Source organism: Amborella trichopoda, chromosome 6 (genome assembly GCF_054954075.1).
Source record: "Amborella trichopoda isolate Santa Cruz 75 chromosome 6, AtrichopodaSantaCruz75HAP2 v2.0, whole genome shotgun sequence".
Taxonomy (NCBI): Eukaryota; Viridiplantae; Streptophyta; class Magnoliopsida; order Amborellales; family Amborellaceae; genus Amborella; species Amborella trichopoda.
In genome coordinates, this window is record NC_142341.1 from 19,259,056 (window position 1) to 19,283,272 (window position 24,217).

Consider the following 24,217-nt stretch of genomic DNA (forward strand, 5'->3'; position numbering starts at 1 on the left):
ACTACAAGTGCAAGGTGCCTTGGTGGAAGTTCCACCAGGGCAAGGAGATGGGGAGTTAGGGACCTTTAAGTCCCTCCTCACACCTATCCAGGTTAAGACCTAGGAGCTAGACATTAGGTCTTTGTTCAAAAGAAAAGTTGGGAACGAAGTTCGAGGAACTTGTTCTTGGGGGAAGCTCAAGAATGTGGGGATGAGAAAATCCCCGATCCGGATAAATTGGTTAAGGAACCCGAAAGCCATGTGGTGTGTGAAAACAGAAAAACAAAGGAGAAACTAGCCAAACAAGTACGATCCGACGAAGGGGTAGTAAGTCCCCAATGGAGTCACCAAGCTGCTTAGGTGCCTCGATCTCGTTCTCATTTCTGGATGATCTGGTGACACGTGCTCTTTCGAGACTTGAGATCGCTCTCTCAGGAACCTTGCTCTAGAATAAGGGCAGGTATACCAACCAATGAGACAGGAATTTGTTGTGAGGTGGGACACACCTCACCTAGGTCCGTGACTTACTCGGGCTAGCTCGTGTGGGCGCCCTCTTAGATCAGATATGAAGGTCTCCCAGTTGTACAACTAGTTCGAAATAGCCTCCTTTGGCCTGTATTCTCCTGTTTCTGCAATCACACACACATGGTTAATTTTACAAAACAACTAGGCCAAAGGACCCCACCTTGTCTTTGGGTGAATGCACACAGGCATGCACATTCAAAGGAGAAAAGAGAAGAAATGATGAGATGAGGGACTCAAACACGACCCGACCCGCCACTCAGAGAAGGGCCCGGTTCAGTGTCCTTGTCAAAGAATAAGGAAAGGAATGCACGGCGATGAGCATCGTCGTGCAAAACATGAGGAAGGGGAAACTTGGACAAAGGCCCGGCCCATTACTCGGGTTAAGGCCCGGCTCACTATGCATGTTTCCAGAGGATAAGGGAAGAATGAGAATGTTATGCTCGACGATGGGTATCACCGTGCATGACCGGAGCGGAGAGAAAAAAGAAATAATAGGGTGAGAGAAAGAAAGACAAAGAGGAAGAAAAAGGGTTTAGGGAAGAGAAAGAGGAAAGGACAGTAGAGAGAGAAGGAAGGAGAAGATTAAGAAAGAGGGGGAATAGGAAAAGAAAGAAAGCAGAGAGAAAAGAGGAAAAAAGAAGAAGAGAGAGAAAGAGAGAGAGACATGCACGACAATGGTTACTGTCATGCATGTTTGAGATGGAGATGAGAGAGACAGAGAGAAGACGAGGAAGAGAAAGAAAGAAAGAAAGAAAGAGGAGAGAGAAAAGAGGAAAAAAGGAAGAGGAGAGAGAAAGAAAGAAAGAGGAAGAGAAAAAAAGAATATGAGAGAGAAAGAAAGAGGAGAGACAAGAGGAGAAGAGAGAAAGTTACATTCACAGAGGGGTACCAAATTTTTTCTTCTCTCTCCTCTCTCTCTCTCCAAGACGTGCCTCTCCAACTCAACGTAAAAAACTTGAACTTTAATGATGAATTGAAAGTATGAGGGAAAACCTTTTACAATTAGGTTTAGCATGTATTTATAGAATTAGACCCTAAACATGGGTGGGTGCCCAAAAATTATCATAATTGATGATAATTACAATTTATTTAAATTAAAAGAAATTCTAAAATGGGTGCAAAATGATTGTTTTGCCCCTGCCCAACAATATATGGAATTCCAAAACAGTCCCTACTGCTGCTCTAGAACGTGTGTGATCTTCCATGGATGCTCTGGGGTTGTTTTGTACCCATTTGACAAAAATATGATTTCTTGCTTGTAGGGTTCGTCATGGCGATCGACTTGATACCAACTTCAAGCCACAAATCATGTTTTTAAGTCACGATCATACGACTTGAAATTCGTACAAATCATGAAAACTTTCAAGCGATAGTGCGCTCGTTTCTTGATGTTTTTCTGTGATTTATTCATTATATTGCACTGAGAATTCCGCCACAATCGCATGGCAACAAACGCGGCTTGATTTTGAGCCCGAACGAAGATTTTGCAGTCTTGGGTTTTTGGCCGAAATTTGAATTCTGATGATCGAAATTTACAGCAGTTTATGGGCTTCAAGCGTAAAATTCGATCGTTCATCAAGTACAGGGCTCGAGTCAATAGTAGCCTTGGACCTTACGCACATGATGGAACTAGTTTTGTGTCAATCCAATCTGCGAGCACCGTGATATGGCCACTCGAGCAGAATGTGTCGCTGTTGAATTTTCTACAACTTCCTACTCGAATCATCGACTTCACTTTCGATTTTCTCCCTACTTGGGCGTCGTAACGGGACATGAAACATATTAAAACGCTCGTCTTGACGAGACAAACACGCTCACAAAATTTGAGCATAATCTGACTCAGATCTAGTGAGATATGGCTCCTGAAAGTTACTGCCCCATACTGTAAAAAGAGTCACCATTAATGGTGATGTGGTGCAGGGAGGGCGCACAGGAATAGTATGCAGCCTACCCTTTTCGGTCTTTTACCCATAACTTTGTCCTGGAGCGCCCGATTAAGCTAAAACTTGACCCATAGGGATTTTCAACCGTATCGGATCCAATGATGTTAATCCCATAGCAATTTGAGCACCGAAAATAAAGTTAGGTACAGGGTCCGTTTCAGTGCTATAGACTGATTTTTTTGAACTTGTTTCTTTGTCTGCACTGCCATAGACGTGTCGGATTGAGACGAAACTTGGCAGGTGGCCTTTTGAAGTCCTTATGAACATTTTCACTTGTTTTGGGGCAATTCTGATACTATCGATAATTCCACTGTAATTCGGGCTTTATTGACCGGCTTCTCTTTTTATTCCGCATCAGCGACCCAAGGTGCTGAAAAATGTCTTCAAATAATCATGTGTACTCCTTAGCTCGAATCAAAGCCCTTGACCTTGTGGTTGCAACAAACTCGGTTTCAAGCCTATCCGATATCGGGGATTCATGATGTGGCCATTTGAATGAATGGGTTTTCTTTTTCTAAAAATCTGTTACACATGAGTTTTCTTAAGTGGCTCTCTAAGATTTATCCTGTCTTGGGTCACGATATGGATCGTGCCACATATCAAAACATACGCGTCGACTAGACGAAGATCCTCGTGAAAATTTGAGCTTAATCCGACTTAAGAAGAAAGAGATACAACCATTCAAAGGTGTTCTCGAAATCACATTGCAAAGTTTCCATAAATTGAAACTGGTTCACCGAAGGTGCATTAGAATAGTGTATAACACACCCGTTTTGGATAAGTTGGCCACATAATGGTCCAGAAGCATCCGAATGAGCCAAAATTTGATATCTGGGGATTTTTTAACCTTCTGAATCCAATGAAAGTGGTATGGTGCCCTTCTGAAGCTCCGGTAATAGGTTTGTAGTTATAAGGTACATTTTCAGCATGTTAGAGGCAGAATCTGAAAACTGATTTTGTCCCTGATCCACCTTAACGTCATCAGATTGTGACGAAACTTGGCGGGTGTTCTTAGGGAGTCATGGGATAACTCTACATACTTTTTGGGGTGAATCCATCGTCTTTCAAAATTGCACTCCAGATCAAGGTTTATTTCAATAGTGCTTCCGTGGTCCATAGGCATTTTGGTACCTACGGCGATTGGCTCTCTCCTTATCAGCTTCGGGGATACAAGTACTGAAAAATACCTTAAGACAACATCGTGTGATGATATAATGATGAGGCTTTTATCCCTGTGTCTAAAGGTTATTCATCAAACACAAGGGACACACAATCCCTCGGCTCTCATCTGGGCATACTCAGACCTCATCAAGGACTCACTCAGTAAATCTTTCTCGGTAGATCCCTATACCCAGATATTTTGGGCTTTCCAAAACTCGGTTGGCTTAGCACATCGAACGTAGTCCGAGTATCAGCAAATCGCATTTGCATCGTATGTTCCACACGAGGACCACACTCCCACTGAGTTTATGTTTCAAATATAAAATACTCATACAAACTCTCATAAGGCCTTTAAAGGCCACATCAACCCAACAGAAGGTGCACCCGCACTTGGTTTATGATAAGTTGTTTGCTTCGAATCTTGGGGGCTCAAAAGCGGTATCATTGGCTGGTGGGCTTTCTTGCTCCACTATTGGGCTCTCTTCGATAACAAATTAGAGAGAGAAAGAGAAATTTTATCTCAATTTTGTCTGCTCAACCCTAGAGTTTGGGGTAATTCCACAGATTCAATGTCAATGAGGAGGTGGAGAGTCCCTTGGTTGTGCAGCCCAGGTTGTTTTATTAGTGCCTTTTTTTGGATGAGAAAGAGTCGAGAATTTTAGTTTTATTCTTTAGTTGATCTAGATACCTATATTGATGAGATACGAAACAAGAGCTTAGGCTCCCAAAAAACCAAAGGAAGAGTCTGGCGAGTATGGCGAGACGGTTGAGCAGAAAGGTCCCACGCCTTAAGAACTAAGCACTTCTTGTTTACAAACCATGGACCGCCAGTACCATCTCTTCTTTTGAATTTCCTCTCTCTAGAAAGAAGATGTAGACATATTACATTGGTATGGTGGTTATTGTCGGTCTTTCTTTGGATGGGAGAGAAAGTAGGGGCCTTGACTCTTGGTTTTCTCTCTTATTTGCTCTAGATACGGCCATGGTACTTGGGTTGATTAGGGGTGGCAATAGGATAGGCATACCAATCATCCCCTAAAACAATTAGTGTATGGTGGCCCAAGAACCGGGTCAAGCCTAGGCTAGGACCATCACATTGCCAACCTAGGCTCGACCATTTTTTTTCTTTATGTTTTCTTTTCTTTTCTCTAGGTCTATTAGGCCTTGGCCCATGGCCTATTCAATTTAGTCCGCAATCTTTTAAGGACATTGGCTGGGCTAAGGCTAGGGCCAAGGTTGGCCTAGGCTCAGCTTTTTGCTGGTGCTAGATTAGATCACGATTTCTGTTCGATTCTTTTTGGGGTAATGTTTCTATCCCTACAAAGGGCGAGCTATTACATGGACATGCGTTTCAGGCTTGTACCGACTATTCTTTGTGCGCAGAACTATCAACTCTTTGTAAATGGGAGTGATGATTCTTTTATTTCATCATGTTTATGTATTTCTCTTTCAACTTCTTTTCGATTGATAGTTGTTGATATTTTTTGTTTCTTTTTGTGCCGTAACTTTGTAGACTACACGTTTATTAATTAAGAGTGAATTACTACATTATTGGCTGCAAAATAAATGGGTTTCTTTTTTTTTTTTAACTAAATTATGCGGATAAAAAATACGCCAATATTTGATGGATAGAGAGGAAAATTACGCTGCACTATTTTCCAGACAGGTTATCAAATCTGACCATACCTACTTTTCAAACAATTTTTAAGGGACATTTATCGAACTAACCATGGGAGGTAGAATATTTTATAGGACCCGGTTTCTACGTGACCAAGCCCGCATATGTAAAAATGTGGACCTCTTAATAAATCTATACCTCTTAATAAAGCTATTTTTGAGATGGATTTTAAGACTTAATTTTGAAGGACATGTAATCTCTAACATGGAGATCATGAATATGAAAAAATAAATAAATTTTAAAAACTACGACTAATAATTTTAGTAAAAAAACGTTTGGACCGTTAGTTTCTATTGTTTTTAGATGGAACACCTACTTCCATCCATCTTTAAGATGGATGCTTTACACTTTCTAGACTCCGGATATGTAAAAATTCAGTCCAGCCTTCATGAAACAATTTTCCTTCAAAAAATATACATATAATCTAAATTTAGATAAAGGATACAAGTTTTATGATTATAGGATATAATTCTTTTAGAGATAGGAATATGACCAGGGATGAAGAAAAAGTAGGAAAACCAAAAATAGATCCTAGAGGAAAGAGCTGCACGAGGAAAGAGATTCTCTCCCTTGACTTTTACATGTCCTTGACTGTTGATTAATTTTTGGAAATATTGTCACATAACACCTAAAAGTTAAATTATTTAACAATTCATTTGAGGTGAGATTTTATAAATTTTGAAACCCATATCAACGATAAAAAGAACAATGGGCCACTTGGAATTAAATTAAAACATATAAGTGAGACGTTAAATAGTTCAATTGGTAGGTTAATTCGATAGGTTTCCCTCTAGTTTTCATAGTTAATTTTTCATTTCACGCAGTTTGGTACGTATTATCTTTTAGAATTCTCTTTATTACTTTATCATTAGTTTCATGAATTTTTTTACATGTTAACTTTTAAAATTCTGTATATAGCTTTATTTACGATTTTTATTTTCATATATGCATATTTTTACACTTTAACACGAAACCTTTGTAAAAAGTTTTTTCATATTAATGAAGCTTGGCAAGATAGATCATCAAAAAGATCCTTTTATTCATTTTAAATTTTTCTTCATTGTCAAAGCAAACTCCTAGGAAGGCAAGTTCTACAATAAAGGTAAAACGATATTTTTACTAAAAGAAACCGCGAAACATTACAACTACATTCCTTTACGATAGTTCGATCTGTATTCATTTTTCTTTTGGTTGAGTATTTTAACTTTTCTTAATTTTCAAAAAATTGCATATTAGTATTTTATTCCAATAACATAGGAGGGAAAAATGCATCGACTCCATTATTATTGTTTAGAGCATTTATAAATTTGAATTATATCTATACTTTCCTTTGATGCTTAATGCATTTAATACAAGCGCATTCAACTTCTATGACTATATTATACAAAATTAGACCCCCAAAATCAGCTCCTGTCAACCATCAGAGCTAAAATCACTGTTTTAACTTGAATTTTCTGAGTGAGCAAATTAAAGGAAGCCCTTCTGCATGCTGCAACAAAAAGAATAGAAAACGAATTCCTAAAATCACAAAGGAGGGTAAAAGTAAGAGGATAGAGAGAAGCAGAGAAAGAGAAGGCCTCCAATGGTAGCGACCGTTCCTTGGGAGATTTTTGAAGCCAGCATACTTCCCCCAACAACCGCCACAGAAGTGCAAATGGTGTGGCCCAATGTTGCTCCCACAGCAACCCCAATCGCATTTTTGTGAGTTGCAAGCTGAAAAGCATACACATGCAACAACAGCTCACTTGAGTTCCAATTCATATCTCGGGTGAAAACACAAGCCAGCCATAAGAGTAGAGCAATAAACAAGTCCACTTAGTTTCATGAGAACATGACAAATTTGTGAATGTACGAGCCTCGTTACTGCATACATATATGCAATGCCTTAGATGCATGCAAATGAATCTAAAGGGCCACCATGCAAAGAAGTCATGAGTCATCGTTAATCAAAGATATAGCGTGCTGTTCTTTCCTCAAATAGAATGGACGAATCTCCACCATTCAGGTAATCTTTTGGTCCACGAGTTCTTCTGGCCAGTCTAACCCCAGAAAGAGTGGGAATGGAATATTTCACCCTAGAGGCAATTATTGCCCACTGTAGCCTCCAACCCCAAATAATCTGGCTACCAAATTTCAAACCTAGGTTTCCTGCCAATATGGCAAGAAAGTCCAAAGAAAAAACAAAATATACCACTAAACCAATGGTCGGAGCAATCAACCTAAAATACGGCAGCAAAAACGTCCCACGTCAAATTTTATTGGCTTACACAAGCTTGGAAATACCCCACAACTTCTGACCCAGGCCCCATCAGAATATATTATAGAGGCCCAAACACTGTCCACAAATTATTTACCTTAGGGCCCACCAGCCAAGATCAGGCCCAATCTAAAACTACGCAAAAATTATTTAGGCCAAATTAATTTACGTAAAATTTTGTATACTAGGCCCAAATGAAAATTAGCTTAAGTTATTAATTCAAAAGTGCACACATGCGCATACACAAATGCGCGCACACAAACATTTTCTGTATCTTATGTATAAATATATATTATATAAATATCCGGGCAGGGCTCAATCCCGACCAGGACCTGCACAAAAATTGATCAGGCCTACTATGCTTGGCATGGGACCAGGCCCAGCATTCGGGCCTAAAAGTAGGGCCCGGACCTGCCCACAAGGCCTACAGGCCAGGCCAACCCGAATGTCAGCCCTAACCTAGACGGTGAAGCCAAATAATTCTGCCTCTTCAGCCAAATCAAATTATATGTATCCAAACATTTCTTGGGAGCCGTAACTCGATACTTCGTCATTTCTTTCAAAGGATACATAAGGTTCAATACCCATACTTATTCCCAATTAAAAAGAATAGCAGATGAAAATCTGAGCTGTGTATGACAGACACAGCAAGTGCTTTTGTCACTCAGAAATTCAGAAACTTCAGCTTAACCTTTTGTTAGAACGTTTGTGGTGTCTATAAGGCCAATTTTGTGGTTGGCATTTATACCAGGTGCGGACACAGAGTCACAGACACTTCTTTGTAACAGAGAAACTAAGGACCAAAAAATTAGGGGTTGTCCCACTTAAACAAGTGTCGTATGTTTCATTCATTTTCTATTGATATAAAAATGTTCAAGTATTCTAGAACTTAAAGTCATTCAGTGCCATGGTTCACATTCAGTTCTAAACTTTCATAAAAAAATTCAAAATCTTCAAGAATCCTCAACAGAGGCTCCAATGTCAAAAATTAATAAAAAAAGGGAACAAAGAAATACTTGGAGACGATGATATATATATATAGACAAGATACATTAGTTTGAGAAATGAAGATGTCAGGTTTCTTGGGTGAATTCTGTGTATCATAAATTACATGAAACGAGTTAAATATCCTTTTTGAGTCAGTGGACTTGGAGGTTATTGTTTTCATGTGATTAGCTTCCAAAACTAGTAGTTTTATTTTAATGATTGACCAACTCCAAATCAAACTAGTTTTTGCTTAATAAGTATTTGTATGTAGGGAGGCTGAAGAGATATACGTATAATTCATCGTAATTATGTCTGGAAGATGTGCAAAAATATTAGGCATTCCTCATATAAATTTTTGTTGGGGCAGAGTTATGTAGGGAGGGATGGAATGAGACAGGTCAATGCTTCGAGGATGATACATATGGCAAAAGGAACAGTAGAACTTGTAGAGGTATTTCTCAGACTCCTCATTTCAGAAGAGGTTTGAGGTGGCCTGTGGTGTCAGGGTCACCACAAAATTTCTTGGATTCACATGATATATGACTATAATATTAATCCTTGGTTTCCAGTAGAGAGAAGTTCCATTCCTGAGGAGCCTGCAAGTCAAATTTTTATTAAGCTGCAACACGACAGCCAGGACTAACAGGTTTTAGGGTTGTCATAACAACTATGGAAGGAAGAATTCTGAATTGTTATGAAGGTAAAATCACAAGAAAAATACAATAAACTCTAAAGCATATGGAACAAATGAACAGTTAGGATCTCAGCCAGAGATTTTGTTGGCCATAGCACTACCAACGGCCACTCTTTAAATAAGATTTTTGGTTGATTAGAAAGGTGTATCCTCCTACACATCCTAGGAGGAATCTTCTTGGTTCAAAGAAAGGATTTCTAGCTAAATATTTGGTTTCTCAAGTGCCCTAGGATGCAAATACAATGTGGGACAGGTTGGCAATATTGGATGTTCCTAGGAAAAAATTCGACCGCTGAAACTTTTGCCAACATTGAACGAGTCTTTGTAAATTCATCTTATACAAGCTTTTGGTTATCCATCAAAAGAAGGACCCAAAACGAAAATTAACTAGAAAATGAAAGGCCATGCAAATCACATAAAGGACATAATTCAAATTAACAGCACTATCATAAACTTCAAATTAACAGCACTATCATAAACTTGTCTCTGCTACGTCAATCACATCTTCATGAACAAGAACAAAACTTAAAAGCATAGTTATTTCGAAGAGTCAATGACAGGCACATAAAAATATCCTCCGTTACAACACTGAGTAAAAAACAAACTTAAAAGTAAAAATACCTAACCCAGAAAGATTTAAGCAACCAAGAAGTCAACTTACAGCAATGGTTGCTATTTGACTACGATCACCCCATTCAGCTAGAAAGGTAAGGATAAATGACTGCAAAGAGGACAAATAATGATTCTAGGTGAAAAAAAGAATGTCATGAAACATACCATGCATAAATAAGTCCAAAACGAAATTTAACAATATATAAAGTCCTCACATTCACAAGAAACCTTAATGAACCTAAAGCTTCGTACTTTACCCATGATATTGTGATTTATTATATAAAACACTAGCATTGAAGCATTTGCATGGAAACTGCATCTGCTAAATATCAAACTGCAAGGGCAGGTAGAGAAAAACAAACCTCTAAAAAAATCGGTGTACAAAACCTTGAGAAGAAGCGACGAAATGCGGTTTTTCCTTGTCCTGTTTCTAGTTTTTCTTCAACCTGCGCCATAGTTTGGGGGAATAAAGCATACATTTCATTCACTTCTAAAATTAACATCAGGGCACATAGATTTTCTATGAGGTAACTGAATGTAATTAGCCTCTTAGATTTTCTATGAGGTAATTGAATGTAATTAGCCTCTTTAATCAAAATCATCTAGCAAGAGACTGTCTGGTATATCACCCTAGTTCAAGTTTATACAGCAGTACTGCAAATACTTGGGGAGCATAGCATCTTTATCATTTAAAACACACAAACCAACATATCTACTAAATTGATTTAGAAACCATTCTGAAACAATTACAAGTCATTTAGGTACAGCTAAATTTTTTATAATAGGCTAGTTGCATCTAAATTTATCACTTTTTAGGTTCCGAAGATAAATATGACAATTTGGTCGTGCACATATTCATATCTACATTGTCAATGCTCAATACATACCTATAAATCCAATAAAGGAAAGGAAAGACAAGAATTTAAAATCCCTTTAATCACATAAGTTTGCATATAAAGACATATATAATGAGACGACATATAATTAAACACATTAGAGATTGTTCTGGACCGAGCAGAAACATTTTGAGGACCAATAATTTTTTTTTAAATTAGCCAGTTGCAAATGTATTCACAACCTTTGAAAGACCAATTATACATGATGATAAGCTAGTAGCATACACAGTCCCGTTATAGTATTTATGCTGCCAAGTCACTAGCCTTTTGGACAATACTTTACCTGACAATCACTACAAAGAAAGAGGCCCATGCAGAAGGATAAGAAAAGTCCAAGTAAAAATATTTTAATTCGCATGAACACATAAGCTCACACATAATTGTGTATTTATCTGGCATCCAAATTAAAAAAAAAATCTTAGAAGAATATGCAAAAAAGATAGTTTCTTTCCAGTATTTCCATAAGAGAGGGTTCACCATTTGTCACAGTAGTCTCTGGTTAGGGCCACAACTCACCTATTGACAGCAAAATGGATAACAAAGAATATCTAGCTCATAAATGAAGATACGAATACGAAATGTAAAATTTTCAGGAATCATCTCATTTCATAAACTTGGAAGGAATTCCTCATTTGGCAACTTGGAATGCTACAGCTAGCTGGAAGTCTGCACTTCTCAAAAAGAGAAATCCACACTTCACATTCCCCCCCCCCCCCGCCCCCCTCCCCACCTAGAAAAAATAAATAAATAAAAAACATAAACATTAAAAAAAAAAGGCGAGATAATTTTTTCAAAAAATGAGAAACATGGATTTCTCATATGAGCTCACCTTTCTTTATTTGCCCAAACTTTTATTTCTTTTAAACCATATTGAGATAAAATTTTGAGGGTACATGCGCCTCATAATTTTTAAAAATCAAAACAAAAATAATACTCCTTAAGTTAAAGAGGTAATTTCATCATTTCATTTTTTATTTATTTTATATTTTTTATAGGTGCATGAGAGTGAGAAGTATAAACGCCCAAAGTTTTATATCAAGAAAATAAAATAAATTAAAATACGTAGATAGGTCACCATCTGATCAAGATCGGAAGGTTGAGATCGATAGCGTTTTACTTATGAACTGCAACGTTTTAATGTGTTCTACACCGTCTATTTTGTTAGACCTACGGTGGATGAGCTATGATTTCAAAATCTCATTCATTTAACAAATATCACCCCTCTCATCAATAAAATCTTCAATGAACAGTTAAAACTGAGTAATTTCTAAATTTCCAAGTTTACAACACCCAAGTTAAACCAAATACAATTTTTGAGAATTCCCGACAGATTACCCAAACACAGTATTCTCCATTACTAGTACTCAAAGTTTCTGTTTCTAGATTCCAGAATTAAAAAATCTCAATTCTTATTCCCTCCCGTTGCCAAACAACCTCTAAGGGCACTTTTGGTAACTAGAAGATGGGAATTCCTTGAAAGTCTGAAATTTTAGTTCCTTAGAAGCTGGAACTACTTATATCTGGAAGTTTTGGAATACCTATTTGATAACCTATCAGGAAGTTCTCAAATACGAGATCAAGTTGCACAAAATCTAACAAAGCAGTACACAGATTAGCCTTCACAACTTCACAGAGAGAGAGAGAGAGAGAGAGAGAGAGAGAGAGGGAGGGTAAGGTTACAATGAACTTAGAGAGAGAAAGGATGCAGTCAGAGAAGACTTGGAGAAAAAGGACCAAATTAGGACTTAGAGAGATAAAGGGCACAGGTAGCAAGAGAACTTGGAGAAAGAGAGAGAAAAAGAAAGAGCATGGTTAGAGAGGATACTTAAAGAGACTTTGAGAGAAAAAGGGCACGGTCGGAGAGAGGAGAGAGGATTTAGTGGGAAAAAGGGCATATCTAAAAAGAGAATCGAGTTAAAGAGAAAGGACACGTTTAAAGAGAGATGACCTAGAGAGAGAAAGGACATAAAGCAAAAAAAGGCGCAGCTAGATAGAAGTGTTAGAACGAGCAAGCATCGTTAGAGAGAGATAAAAGACATGAGATGTGTAAAAAAAGGCGAGAGGCAAACTTCCTAGAAACAGGTTTTCATTTTTTGAGAACCCAGAAGTTCCTAAAACCAGTTTCCTGTAGCACTTCCTATTAACAAACAAGGAAGTGCAAACTAAACTGGAACATCCAACTTTAGGAGCAGGAAGTTCCAGTCATCAAACATGCCTTAGATGACCTTGGACGATTGGACTAAACTTCAAGAGTGTGGTTAAATGCTGTATAAGTCGTGGATAACACGATTCTATACAAGACACCCACATAATTGGGTGTTTGGTGGGGCCAGCAACAGCATATCAGCCTCTGTTATATGGGCAAAAGCACAAAAGAGCTGTCAGATGAGAGAAGTCATTCAATTAAAAAGAGGATAAGGACCCCATGAGTTCTAAAAAGTACCAGCACCTCCTATGGTTTACTTGACTAGAAATGACAAATCACTTGCAACAAAACACCCATAAGCGATGGAAAGCAGATCTGTAAACTCTATCATATGGTAACAAGATTTATAAATCCAAAGAAACTATACAGATCAACGATACAACAGATGTGACACTGAGGCAAGAAAGCATACTTCTTCCATTTCTTTTTTCTGAGACGTCTTTGAATCTGATCTCCAGGCAATGTAAAGCAAACGTAGACCAAAAAAGGCATATAGAACTGTACATAAGAGAAAAAATTAAAATTGTAGTTGTTATCATGGCTATCTAATCAGACAGAAATTATTTCCAAGACAGCAGGACCTAAAACATGTAGAAGGAAAATGAAGCCACCAATTAATAACCAGAATAGGGTTACTCTATAAGTCATTTTAACCATAAAAATAGCTAGTACCATTTTTGTTCAAACAGCAGGACAAAGTATTAATAATTCTTGCAAGGGTACTTACCAGTTTAACAATAAGAAGATAAAAAACCCACATAGCTCACTGCAGGTATGCAACTCAGGTGTTCCTTATGCATAAAAACATTGGGACTCGAAGCTTAAACAATGATCCACATGACCACATGAAATATGTGCTGATAATGTTCATCAAGGGCCAGCGAATAGGACTGCAGGGCGATGGGGAGTGGGATCCACCAAACACAAAATCACTTCAGTTGTGCATCCCACTCACTATTATTGTCCAGTGTCCACCAAGTGAATAGAAAAAAATAAATCCTAAATCCATATTAAGAAAATTAATAATAAAGAGAACATGCAAAAACAGTTCCCTTAATTGTTTCAGGGCAAACTAGAGTTGAGGTTTCTTAAAAAGGAGTTATGCATTAGTAACAAAAGTACAAAACCTAATCAATAGTGTTTCAAAAAGCAGACCGCCCAACGCCTAGGTGAAACTGGGGTCTGAGCGCATCTGGGGGCCTGGACGCATCGAGCAAGCCTAGGCACTCAAAAAAACGCAAAGGTTCTTGGGCGCTCGCCTAAGCGCCCAAGAAACCGCCTAGGCAGCCGCCTAGGTACAACACCCCCCCCCCAGAGGCGAAAAAGGCTTTCGATGGGGGCTATTTTTGTCCATTAAGTATACTAGGGCCAAAAATGGGGTTTAAGGTTCATTTGAAACCTAAAACTCATTAGAGCCCAATTTTTAGAGAGAAAACCCCCCAAAACTAGTTTTTGGTGATTTCTTTAGGATCGAAGGTTTTCACAAAGTTATGAGAAATTTATCAAAACATCACCTATTGATATTAGATTTAATTTTTGATGTTTTATAAATCTATTGGCGGTTTTTTTAGAAGATTTTGATTCCTTAGAAGCATCTATAAGGTGGAAGTTTGGAGATTGAGCAATCAAAGTAAGTGATTTTTTTTATTGCTTGTATAAGTTGTATTATTTTGATATGTCTTCTTCGGGATCTAATTGGAATAGTGATCTCAGTTGGAAATATGGCTACAACCCAGATCCTAATTATAAGAATTGTATAGGATGCAAGTTTTGTGAGAAGGATACAAAAGAGGCATAAACCGGTTCAAGAAACATCTTGTTAGTATCAAGGAGGATGTTGCCCCATGTAAAAAGTCTCTTGATGTTGTTAAAGAGGAAATAACCAATTTTTTTAGTAAAGTAAAAAAGAAAAAAGATGAGAGATTTGCCTCCATAGCAGAGATTAGGTCTGGGGTTCGGGTCAATTATGATGATGATGATAGCTACGAGGATGGAATTGGGGAGAGATGTCAAGAGGTAAAACAATCCATTATTAGGAGGAAGGGAAAGGGAGTTGTAACTGCTTCTGGTTCTTGGAGTAAAAAGCCTCGGGTTAGAGGCCATATGGATAGTTTTTTGCCTCGGGCTGCCAGAGGTTGCAAGAGAGAAAACAAAGAAGCAAACCACCATTGAAAATAGAATAAAAAAGGAAGAGAGAGATAGAGCTGCTTAGTATGTTGCTACATGGTTTTATAAGGAGGGCAACACTTTCAATAACCGCTCACCTAAACAGCTTCTATGCCACGGTAGAGGCAACTGCCCAATTTGGGCTTGGGATGAAACCCCCACCATGTAAGCTTCCAAAACTTCTTTTGAAAAAAGCGGTGAGTGTCACAAAAGAAGCTATAGGAGTTAAGAAGGATGCATGGGCTCAATATGGGGTTTCTATCATGACTTATGCTTGGAGTGATAGAAAGAGAAGAAGACAGATGAATTGGCTTGTGAATTGTCCTTTAGGGACTGTTTTTTTGAGGTCTATTGATGCCTCTGATCATATCTATGATACCCATTACATATTCCAAGTTATAGAGAAGGGAATCAAGGAGGTGGGGTGCATCTTGTTGTACATGTTGTCACAAACAATGCTGCTCCTAATATTGTTATAGCTAATTTGTTGCACACCATGTTCAGCACATTGTATAGACCTCATGCTTGAGGCTCTTGGCGGTTTAACAGAGATATCAGGTGTAGTGAAGAAGGCAAAGTCAGTTACAAATTTCATTTATAGCCACCATCTCACCCTCAGCATGATGCGTAGATTTACAAAGAAGAAAGAGATTGTGAGGCCTAGGGTCACGAGATTTGCGGCCTGGTACTTATGCCTGGATAGCATACATTCGAGGAGAGTGCAGTAGAGGCAGATGTTTACCTCGGATGACTAGAGAACATGCAAGTGGTCCAAGGATCAGGTTGGGAAGAAAGTACGAGATATTAACCTTCCTAAGGCTTTTATTCAAGGGGTGAAGGGTGCTCTTAAGGTATTTTTTCCTCTTGTCAAATTCTTTTGCATGGTTGATAGTGACAAGGCTTCTATAGGCTACATATATAAGGCTATAGAGAAATGCAAAAGAGAGATAGCCCAAAATTTTGATGATGATGAGAACCGCTACAAGCCTGTTTCGGAGATTATTGATAAGAAGTGGGATAGGCAGCTACATCGGCCATTGCATACAGCTGGTTATTATTTGAACCCAAATTTTTTTTATGTTGACAAAGATATACACACAAATGACACAATTATAACTGGATTTAATAAGTGTGTAGATGTACTAGTCCCTGATCATAATATCCAGAATATTATAAGCGCTGATGAGCTGATAAATTACAAGTGCTCCTTAAAGTCTTTTGGGAGTCCAATGACGATGAGGCAATTGACCAAAATTGATCCAGGTAAAAATAATATTCTTAAGTTCATCGAGTTCAAGTAATCAAGTTTCATTTTTATAATTTTATTATTTATTTATGATTTTATTCTATATCTTTGCAGCCAATTGGTGGAGCCAACATGGGTGTAGTTCTCCAAATTTACAAAAGTTGGCCATTCGGATCTTAAACCTATCCACTTCCTCATCCGGCTGTGAGCGCAATTGGAGTACTTTTGAAGGGGTAAGGCCGTAAGGGTAATTTGTATAATTGTATTAATAATACATGAACTATATATATAAATTCATTTCATTTGATTTTGTTAGATTCATACAAAGAGAATGAACATGCTTTAATCAAAGAGGCTCAATGACTTGGTCTATGTCAAATACAATCGATTCTTGAATGACAGGTTTGCTAAGAGAGATAAGAGAGACTCCGTCAGATCAAAAAATATGGGCAATGCTATGGAGTGTTTAGTTGATGATGATGAGGTCGAGGGGCATGAAGGATTGACATGGGACATGGTCATGGATGCTTCAGGGACATCAGCTGACCCTCCTAGGACCACTAGATCTTCTGCATAGAGGACGATGGTGGAGGAAGAAGAGGCAGATTCAGAAGAGACAGAGAAAAACGACCAATATGTCGAGGAGGATGAGACCTCCGATGGTGATGAATATGATGCAAATGCAGCTGACCCTACTTTTTCTGATGATGAATGATGAATGTTGAATAATGATTCAACTTTGAACATTGATTGAACAATTGAAGATTCTTTTGGGCCTTCAAGTATTACTTTCATTTTTGTTTTCTTCCTCTTGGTTGTGTATTGTGGTATTGTGGATAGTGGATTTGTAGTTCCACTGGTTTGGTATTTAGTAACTTTGGTTAGGTAATTTGGTTGGTAAATTTTAAATTTTAATTAGATATGGACCGACTTATGGTTATGCTTATGGAGTGTGTGCTAATGTGTAGTATACTTTGAATTCTGATGTGCCCTAATACCTAATTCTTATATTTTATACAATATATAACTGTAGAATCCTTTTTGGATTCAACTGGGCCGCTCAATTTCTAGGCACCCGCCTAAGCACTGGGCGGCCTGGACCCCCCAGGCCGCCTAGGAACCACCTAGCGCTTTTTCAAACTATGCTAACAATATCATAAGAACACACCTTATGATCTCCCAAGTTAATATAAACAGAATAAGCAGGAAAGCCATCTTTTTAATCGAGAATCAGGAAAATAACTGCCTCAGAATACCCTAAAAAATCCTAAAGATTTTTCTGATATCTCAAGCTAAGAACCCAGTTGCATGGCCACGAAACAAAAGTTAACAGTCAATCTTCGCTCTCAAGAAAAGACCAAACTCCAAGAGGAGAGTTCTGAAATCCACTCATACTCAATACTACCAAAAGATGAAGTACTAATAAAAGTTATTTACGAATGTGTAATAACATATTGGCAAATATGAAGCCAAACCAGATCAAAGATATGAGAAAAGGACATCATCAAATATAGGTGGACTTAACAACATGGGAACGTCAAACTGGACTAAGACAATGTTAAGGATATGAAAAAAGGAATATTGTACAAGACTTGATTCTCAACAAATCGGCTTAAACCTAATTTCATATAAGCAGCGCAATCTTCACTTTTCAGAATCCAAATCAGAATAATGATCTAGCAAGAGAACCATATTATGACTCGCTCTGCAACTCAGAAGAAATAAATAAACACGTACTGATGTCAGTCATACATTGCAATGAAAAAAATGAGTAGCTACTAAATGGTACGTGCAGTTCATAAAAACATCTGTTGATCACCCAAAAGGGAATCCACAAGCACTATCTACAAATAGTTAGAAACAGAAATATGTTAAGAATGGATTTCAACCAGAGCAAAAATTGTCATACCTGTTGCTGCACTATTCGTATGCTTCCTTGATATCAAGTTCGGAACTATCCTACCTAGTCCAGTTGAAAGCACCTTAGGCATAAGAAGACTTGTTCAGATTGGTACAAGAATAATATGTAGCAAGCAGAAACAACTTGCCAACTTTTTCTTTTCAAATAAATTCAACTTACAATATTTATTGCACTGAGCATACACAAAACAAAGAATCTCAAACAAGGCATTCATATTCTAGTGAACAAATATATCGAGTTGATCATCACCAAGGAAACAACCATATATAAGAACAAAGAATAGGTTGTCTTCTTAAAGTAAATTGGTAGTGGAAAAGATGACCCTCCAATATATTTATGATGTATTAACTATTGTGCAAAATAGAAATAAATAAAAACATGCCACTTACTGTCATCACAATAAGGGCCGTGAGTGCACCAGACAAAACGATAGATTTTGGATGACGCATTGCCAAAAGAGCAGCTATTATAAATGTCTCATCCCCAATCTGACAATTGGCAACAACAGTTTCCATCAATGAAGATAATCAAAAGGAACATATTCAAAAAAAAAAAAAAGATAATCAAAAGTAAACAGATAAACAAATGAAATTGAGGAATGCGGAAACACACCTCACTAACAAGGATCATTGACAAACTGGTGAAAAATGCATCAAAGATTCCAAGGCCAAATTGTCCCGAAAGGCCTTCAAGACCAGCATTTACATAGACAGATGCTTCGTCAATTCCACCTGTGGAATCTTTCCTAATAGAGCGCAAAGATATCTGCCCAGTGACATAAATATTCATCAGTACCATATCAAAGAAATTTTATAACTTTCCTTCCATTACTACCTCATGTGGAGTTAATCTGTGTAACAACACATAATGATCTTTTGTTACGTGTTCCCATTTCATTTATAAGCAACAACACCATTAAAATAGAAGTTATCAAGAAAAGACAAAATAGATGCTTTCCATAACAGGAAACTACAATGCAAAACAAGCCCAAAGCCCAAACTCATCCCAAGTTACACAGGTCATCACAAAATATCATCCATAGCGGTTGCCTCTCAATACTCATGAATAATGCCAAGAAGTAAATTGGATGATAAAATCAACGTTATCTAAACAGAATTGCCATTAAACCAGAAAATTCACTCTTGTCTCACCTGTCGGACTGGTCAATCAAGAAAAAGTAATATGAAATCCGAAAGAAAGTACAAATTCTGAAAATAAAATACCACCGAAGTAGTAAATGGGAAAAAAAAAACATACAGAAGACCAATGGAAGTTGATAATTTGCATACAAGAACTTTCTATACATTAATTTGATAATTTGTTGAAAACCCATTCTTCTTACACTAGAAGAAGACCAATGGAAATTGTTAATTAGTCTACAGAAAATAAATCTAGATCCAAAGAGGCTAAACAATCTAGATCCTATGAGGCTAAACCCAGTTCAACACTCTATAAAACATGTTCTAGAACTTAGTCTTTTCTTTTCGTTCTTTTGTTTTCCTTTTTTTTTGACGTGATTCTAGAACAACATTAGTAACTTGCATGTGTCCACTCATTATCCTTTATTATGCTTCGCTAACCAATCCTTCCAGACATGATTCGATAGCATGACTTGTCAACATGCAATACATGAATGAAAGGTCTTACGCCCATGGCATGTAGTCCTGATGGTGGCATGTTGGGACTTTAACCCATTTGGGTAGTGTTCAAACCCTCTAAATGGAGGGGGGTCAGTTCTGGAATAAAGGACTTAAATTACAATAGATTACAACATCAGCAATTATCAATCCCTATGATCCATCAACTATAGGCTAATGATCCATATCGCATTCAACGTCATCATCATCATCATTCCCACCACCACGCCCCTCTCTACCTGATATAAGATAGGTCATCCCATGTTGATTTTTAATTTTAAAATTTGACCAAAATCTCTTCTGTAGGGCAAGTACCAAATTATTACCTCCTTCAAAGTTCAAAGGCACAGTTCCTCCTAAGGAGGAACCTTGAGCTGTTGTTTCATTATCATCCAAAAACCTAATTTATCACCTCATAGAAACTATTAGTTCACTCACTACAACTCCATCTTCTACCATATTTTCTTTTGCATAGCTAGGATTCAATTTCAAACCCAGATGCTTTTATTGAAGGCTTATATATAGTACATCAACTTCCTCTAAAGTTTGTTCTTATATCTAGGGAAGTGGTTTTATACCCATGGTGTATTTTCTCTAATTTAGTTTAAAATAAGTGATATAAGAACCCTAAATGTAAATTTGGGATCCTTAGCTAACTTAGACATCCCACTACACATTCCCATATCAAGGTTTGGCATAATGACTTTTGCTTGGCCTGCAACTTTTATATATGTCCTCAAATTTCACAAACAAGTTTCTTATGTTGATAAACCTGAGCAGCATTTACCTCCATTACAATATTGAAATGGAGTAACTCCAAAACCATATCAGACGGCCTGCAACGTTAGGACCTATAAGAGATACCTCTTATGAAGAAGAATAGATCAAAGGAATTTGACAATTTAGACAGACCTTTCCGTGATTTTTCTCAAAAATCCACGGTTCTATGATTTTCTGCTTGCTCCATAAACTCCCAGACAAGCTGCCATTAATTTGGAATCTAAGTCACGCATTTCCAAGTAACTGGAAAAATCTCTTTGAATGCGTGTCTGTGAACTTGTAAGTCTTGCTAGGCAGGTTATGGGGTTCCTTTAGTGTCCCAGTTGGTTTCAGTTAGAGAATACGGATTTGGACATTAGGAGTAATCCAGGTTTGCTTTTAGTTCGTGTTTAAGTTATACAATTCCAACACGCTCCAACACTCACCCAGTATCCTTCCTTAGAGTGATTGGTTGAGAATCAATAACAACAGAGAAGGATTCTCTCAAAATATATTAAAAACTTACTTGAAACTTAGTTACCAATCAAAATAAGAAGGAAGGTAAAAAATTCAATCTAGAAAGAGGGCACAAGGGGTAGATTCCTCTGCTGTTCAAACTTAGTCGGATTTCTTCAGATTCATGGAATTATTGAAAGATTAGCCATGAAAAGGGTAGCTTCAAAGGCGTACTAAACTTGCACAACTTGATATTGAGTAATTAAAAACAAAACTAACCCACAGAAAAACAAAGAGGGAAGAAACAACAAGAACGCCAGAGAAAATCTTAAAACAAACAGTCAAAATGATAATCATACAAAAAATAGAAATTTCGAACCTTATACTTCACCAAAATTGAGTTAAATTAAAAGGGAATATAGTAAGATAACTTGCAGACCTTACTCCGCCTATCCAGAACACTGTCCGACTCATTTGAGCGGGTATCTTCATCATCCAAACCTAATGATTCCTGAAAATTGTCCCCCCAACCAGAGTTTAAGCAGCAATTAACAAATGATTGGAAGTGAAAAAATCTGTGAAACATAACAGATCCATCCAGAAAAACTCCTGGATCCTTTATCGGCTAAATAGAAAATAAAAAGGAAAAGAGAGAACCCTAGATCTATGAAAGCCAAATAACCTGATCCAATCCATAAGCAGCTGTCAACAGAACAAAAACAAGAATAAAGCGAGCACCAACACGACAAGATTCAACTCTCGGGCCCGAAGAAGCAGCCATGATCCACGCCTTTCGTTCCTACCTTCAATTCCAGAGTAGAAATGAAGAAATTGACAAAAAAAAACACACAAACACAGAAGCAATACTCGAGAAGAAGACAATGAGAAACTCAATCCTGGCAGAATTGTGCGAAATAAAAACCCGATTTCTCCTCTGAACAAATTTAAAATTAGTTAGGAACAAAGGAAAAGCTTAGTAGGTAATCAAAAATTCTGGGACGAATGCATTTCCGAAAGAGAGAAGAAGGGAAGGAGGCTTACAAAATAAAATTGGGGGAATATGCTCGGCTCCTAGACGACCATGCCTGCAAATTCAGGCAGGACTCGTCGAAATAGCCCCAAATGGTGCCTACATTTTGGGGGACTTTAAAAAATGAAATGATTTTTTATTTTTAATTCCATCATTTTTAATAATAACATGGAGCCAAAGTGCCTTAACGAAGGCGTTAAGGTTTTTATTTTTATTTTTATGTTTTTTTGGTAAACAAGGGTTTAAATTTGGAAAATTTTCTCAATACCCAATATTTTAAGACTAAATGTTTGAAAGATATATTGAGGCATAAAAATTGGTGATTTTATTTTTTTAACCCTTTAATTATTTTAAACCTGTATTTTTAAGCCAATAAAAGCTAAAAAGACATGTTTTTTTTAAAAATCATCCACCCAAACTTTTACAAAGAGATATGGGTGTCATGGAGGTGTGAAGAAAGGGCAGAGAGATACGTGTTTAGAAAAACACGGGAGGAGAGAGCAAGTGAGAGATACAAGAAGAGAGAGAAATAAAGAAGTTTGTAGTACACAAGTGAAGAGAGAAATGATTAGGTTTAGAAAGAGCATGTTTTTCTCATATTTATTTAAATTAAAAAATAGGTTTAAAGTGTCCAAGGGTTAAAAAATATTTTTTGAAACATTGAATTTATCAAGATATAAAACTTAAAAATAGTGGATATGAAGATAATTTGTCTTTAAATTTTGTTTAAGGCAAATAGTAGCAGGTCAAATAATATTTCTATTCTAACCCACCAAACTCCAACCTACACCACCCTTGGGTGATGGACGGTCCGAATATATCTAGGAAAATGTACAAAAAAGGAAGGGAAAGGTTTCTATACTTCCCCTACAGCATAGAAGATTTATGCATCCTCTATCATCTAGCTGTCCAATTTTGATCAAGTAAATCACTCGTCGTTTGATCTTAAATCCGAGGTCTCAAAGTATTTTATTTTTAGTTTTTTTATACACATTGTATGAATATGAAATTTGGTACGTGTTATCTTCTCATTGGGGCGCACCTATGAAAAATATTAAAAATAATTTTTCGATAAAATATAATGACTAAAATACCCCTTGAAATTTTCAAGGGTATTTTGGTCATTTTATTTTATTGGAAATATGTTTTTTGTATTTTTCACTAGTGCGAGTTTAATAGATGATTGGACATACAAAATTTGGTGTCAAAATAGTTTATAGAAAAAAATTAAAAATAAAATAGTGTAGAGACGTGACATTGTGATTGGGGCAATATTAGCCCTCCATTTAAAATGGACGGATGGATAAAGGGAAGTATATAAGTTTTATGTTGTAGGAGAAGCATATAAAGCTTGCCCAAAAAAGAATAGGCATTAGGAGACCATTTATTTTTAGTACAAGACAGTCAAATCTTTTTGAGTCATTGGATATGATCTGCAATAGGGATAATTGTGTTACAATACTCGAGAAATTTATTTTGGACTTTGTGCCCAATGTATGAGCATCCTCAACCATTCTAATTTTAACTGTAACAATCAATGATGATTGTAACCTCTTTGTATCAAAAGCAAATGATGTCTTTATATGTATTCCCAAAAGAATATAACAAGAAGACCCTTTATATGTGGGGGTGGTAATGGATCATGTGACCCAACCACACTTGGGTCAGGCTGGTCAGGGCTGGGCTTGCGCTACAGTAGGGCCAACCTGGCCAAGCTAACGTCCTTTTCAACTCTAGCTAGATCGGACAGGCAAGCTTACTGCCATTACATGTACAATAAAATTGCTTGCTTTCGACATAAAAAAATTCACACATGCCCCTAGCTCTTACATCTAAAATCCAGTGGCATAATTTTTAGGGAAATTATCGCTAATATACCCATATTTTAAGGAAATTGGAAAAAAAAACCCCAACTTCCGAAAACCTCACCCACACCCTTTTTCACGAATTTTGGCTTTTTTGAGATGAAACTACCTTTTCGCGGAAGTCTTTGTACCATAAATCATTAATCATTACGGAAATGTAATTACCATAACAAATTAAGATATTATTACGATATTAAAA

At 37.2% G+C, this 24,217-nt stretch overlaps 1 protein-coding gene across 2 annotated transcripts; it reads right to left on the reverse strand.

Annotated features, from left to right (window-relative positions):
• Positions 1–6,584: 6,584 nt before the first annotated feature.
• Positions 6,585–22,243, reverse strand: LOC18430701 (GDT1-like protein 4). 2 transcript variants are annotated; one of them, XM_006840823.4, is made up of 10 exons: positions 22,165–22,243; positions 21,806–21,922; positions 21,563–21,634; positions 18,884–19,036; positions 18,661–18,759; positions 18,260–18,332; positions 13,351–13,436; positions 10,199–10,282; positions 9,886–9,945; positions 6,585–6,999 (listed from the first exon to the last, which is right to left on the reverse strand). In XM_006840823.4, the coding sequence occupies exons 2-10, from the start codon at positions 21,902–21,904 to the stop codon at positions 6,811–6,813; spliced, it is 915 nt and encodes a 304-aa protein (XP_006840886.1). In that variant the 5' UTR covers positions 21,905–21,922; positions 22,165–22,243; the 3' UTR covers positions 6,585–6,810. The 2 variants fall into 2 exon arrangements, with proteins under 2 accessions (XP_006840886.1, XP_011622057.1); XM_011623755.3 differs by having other exon boundaries at positions 21,806–21,926.
• Positions 22,244–24,217: the final 1,974 nt, after the last annotated feature.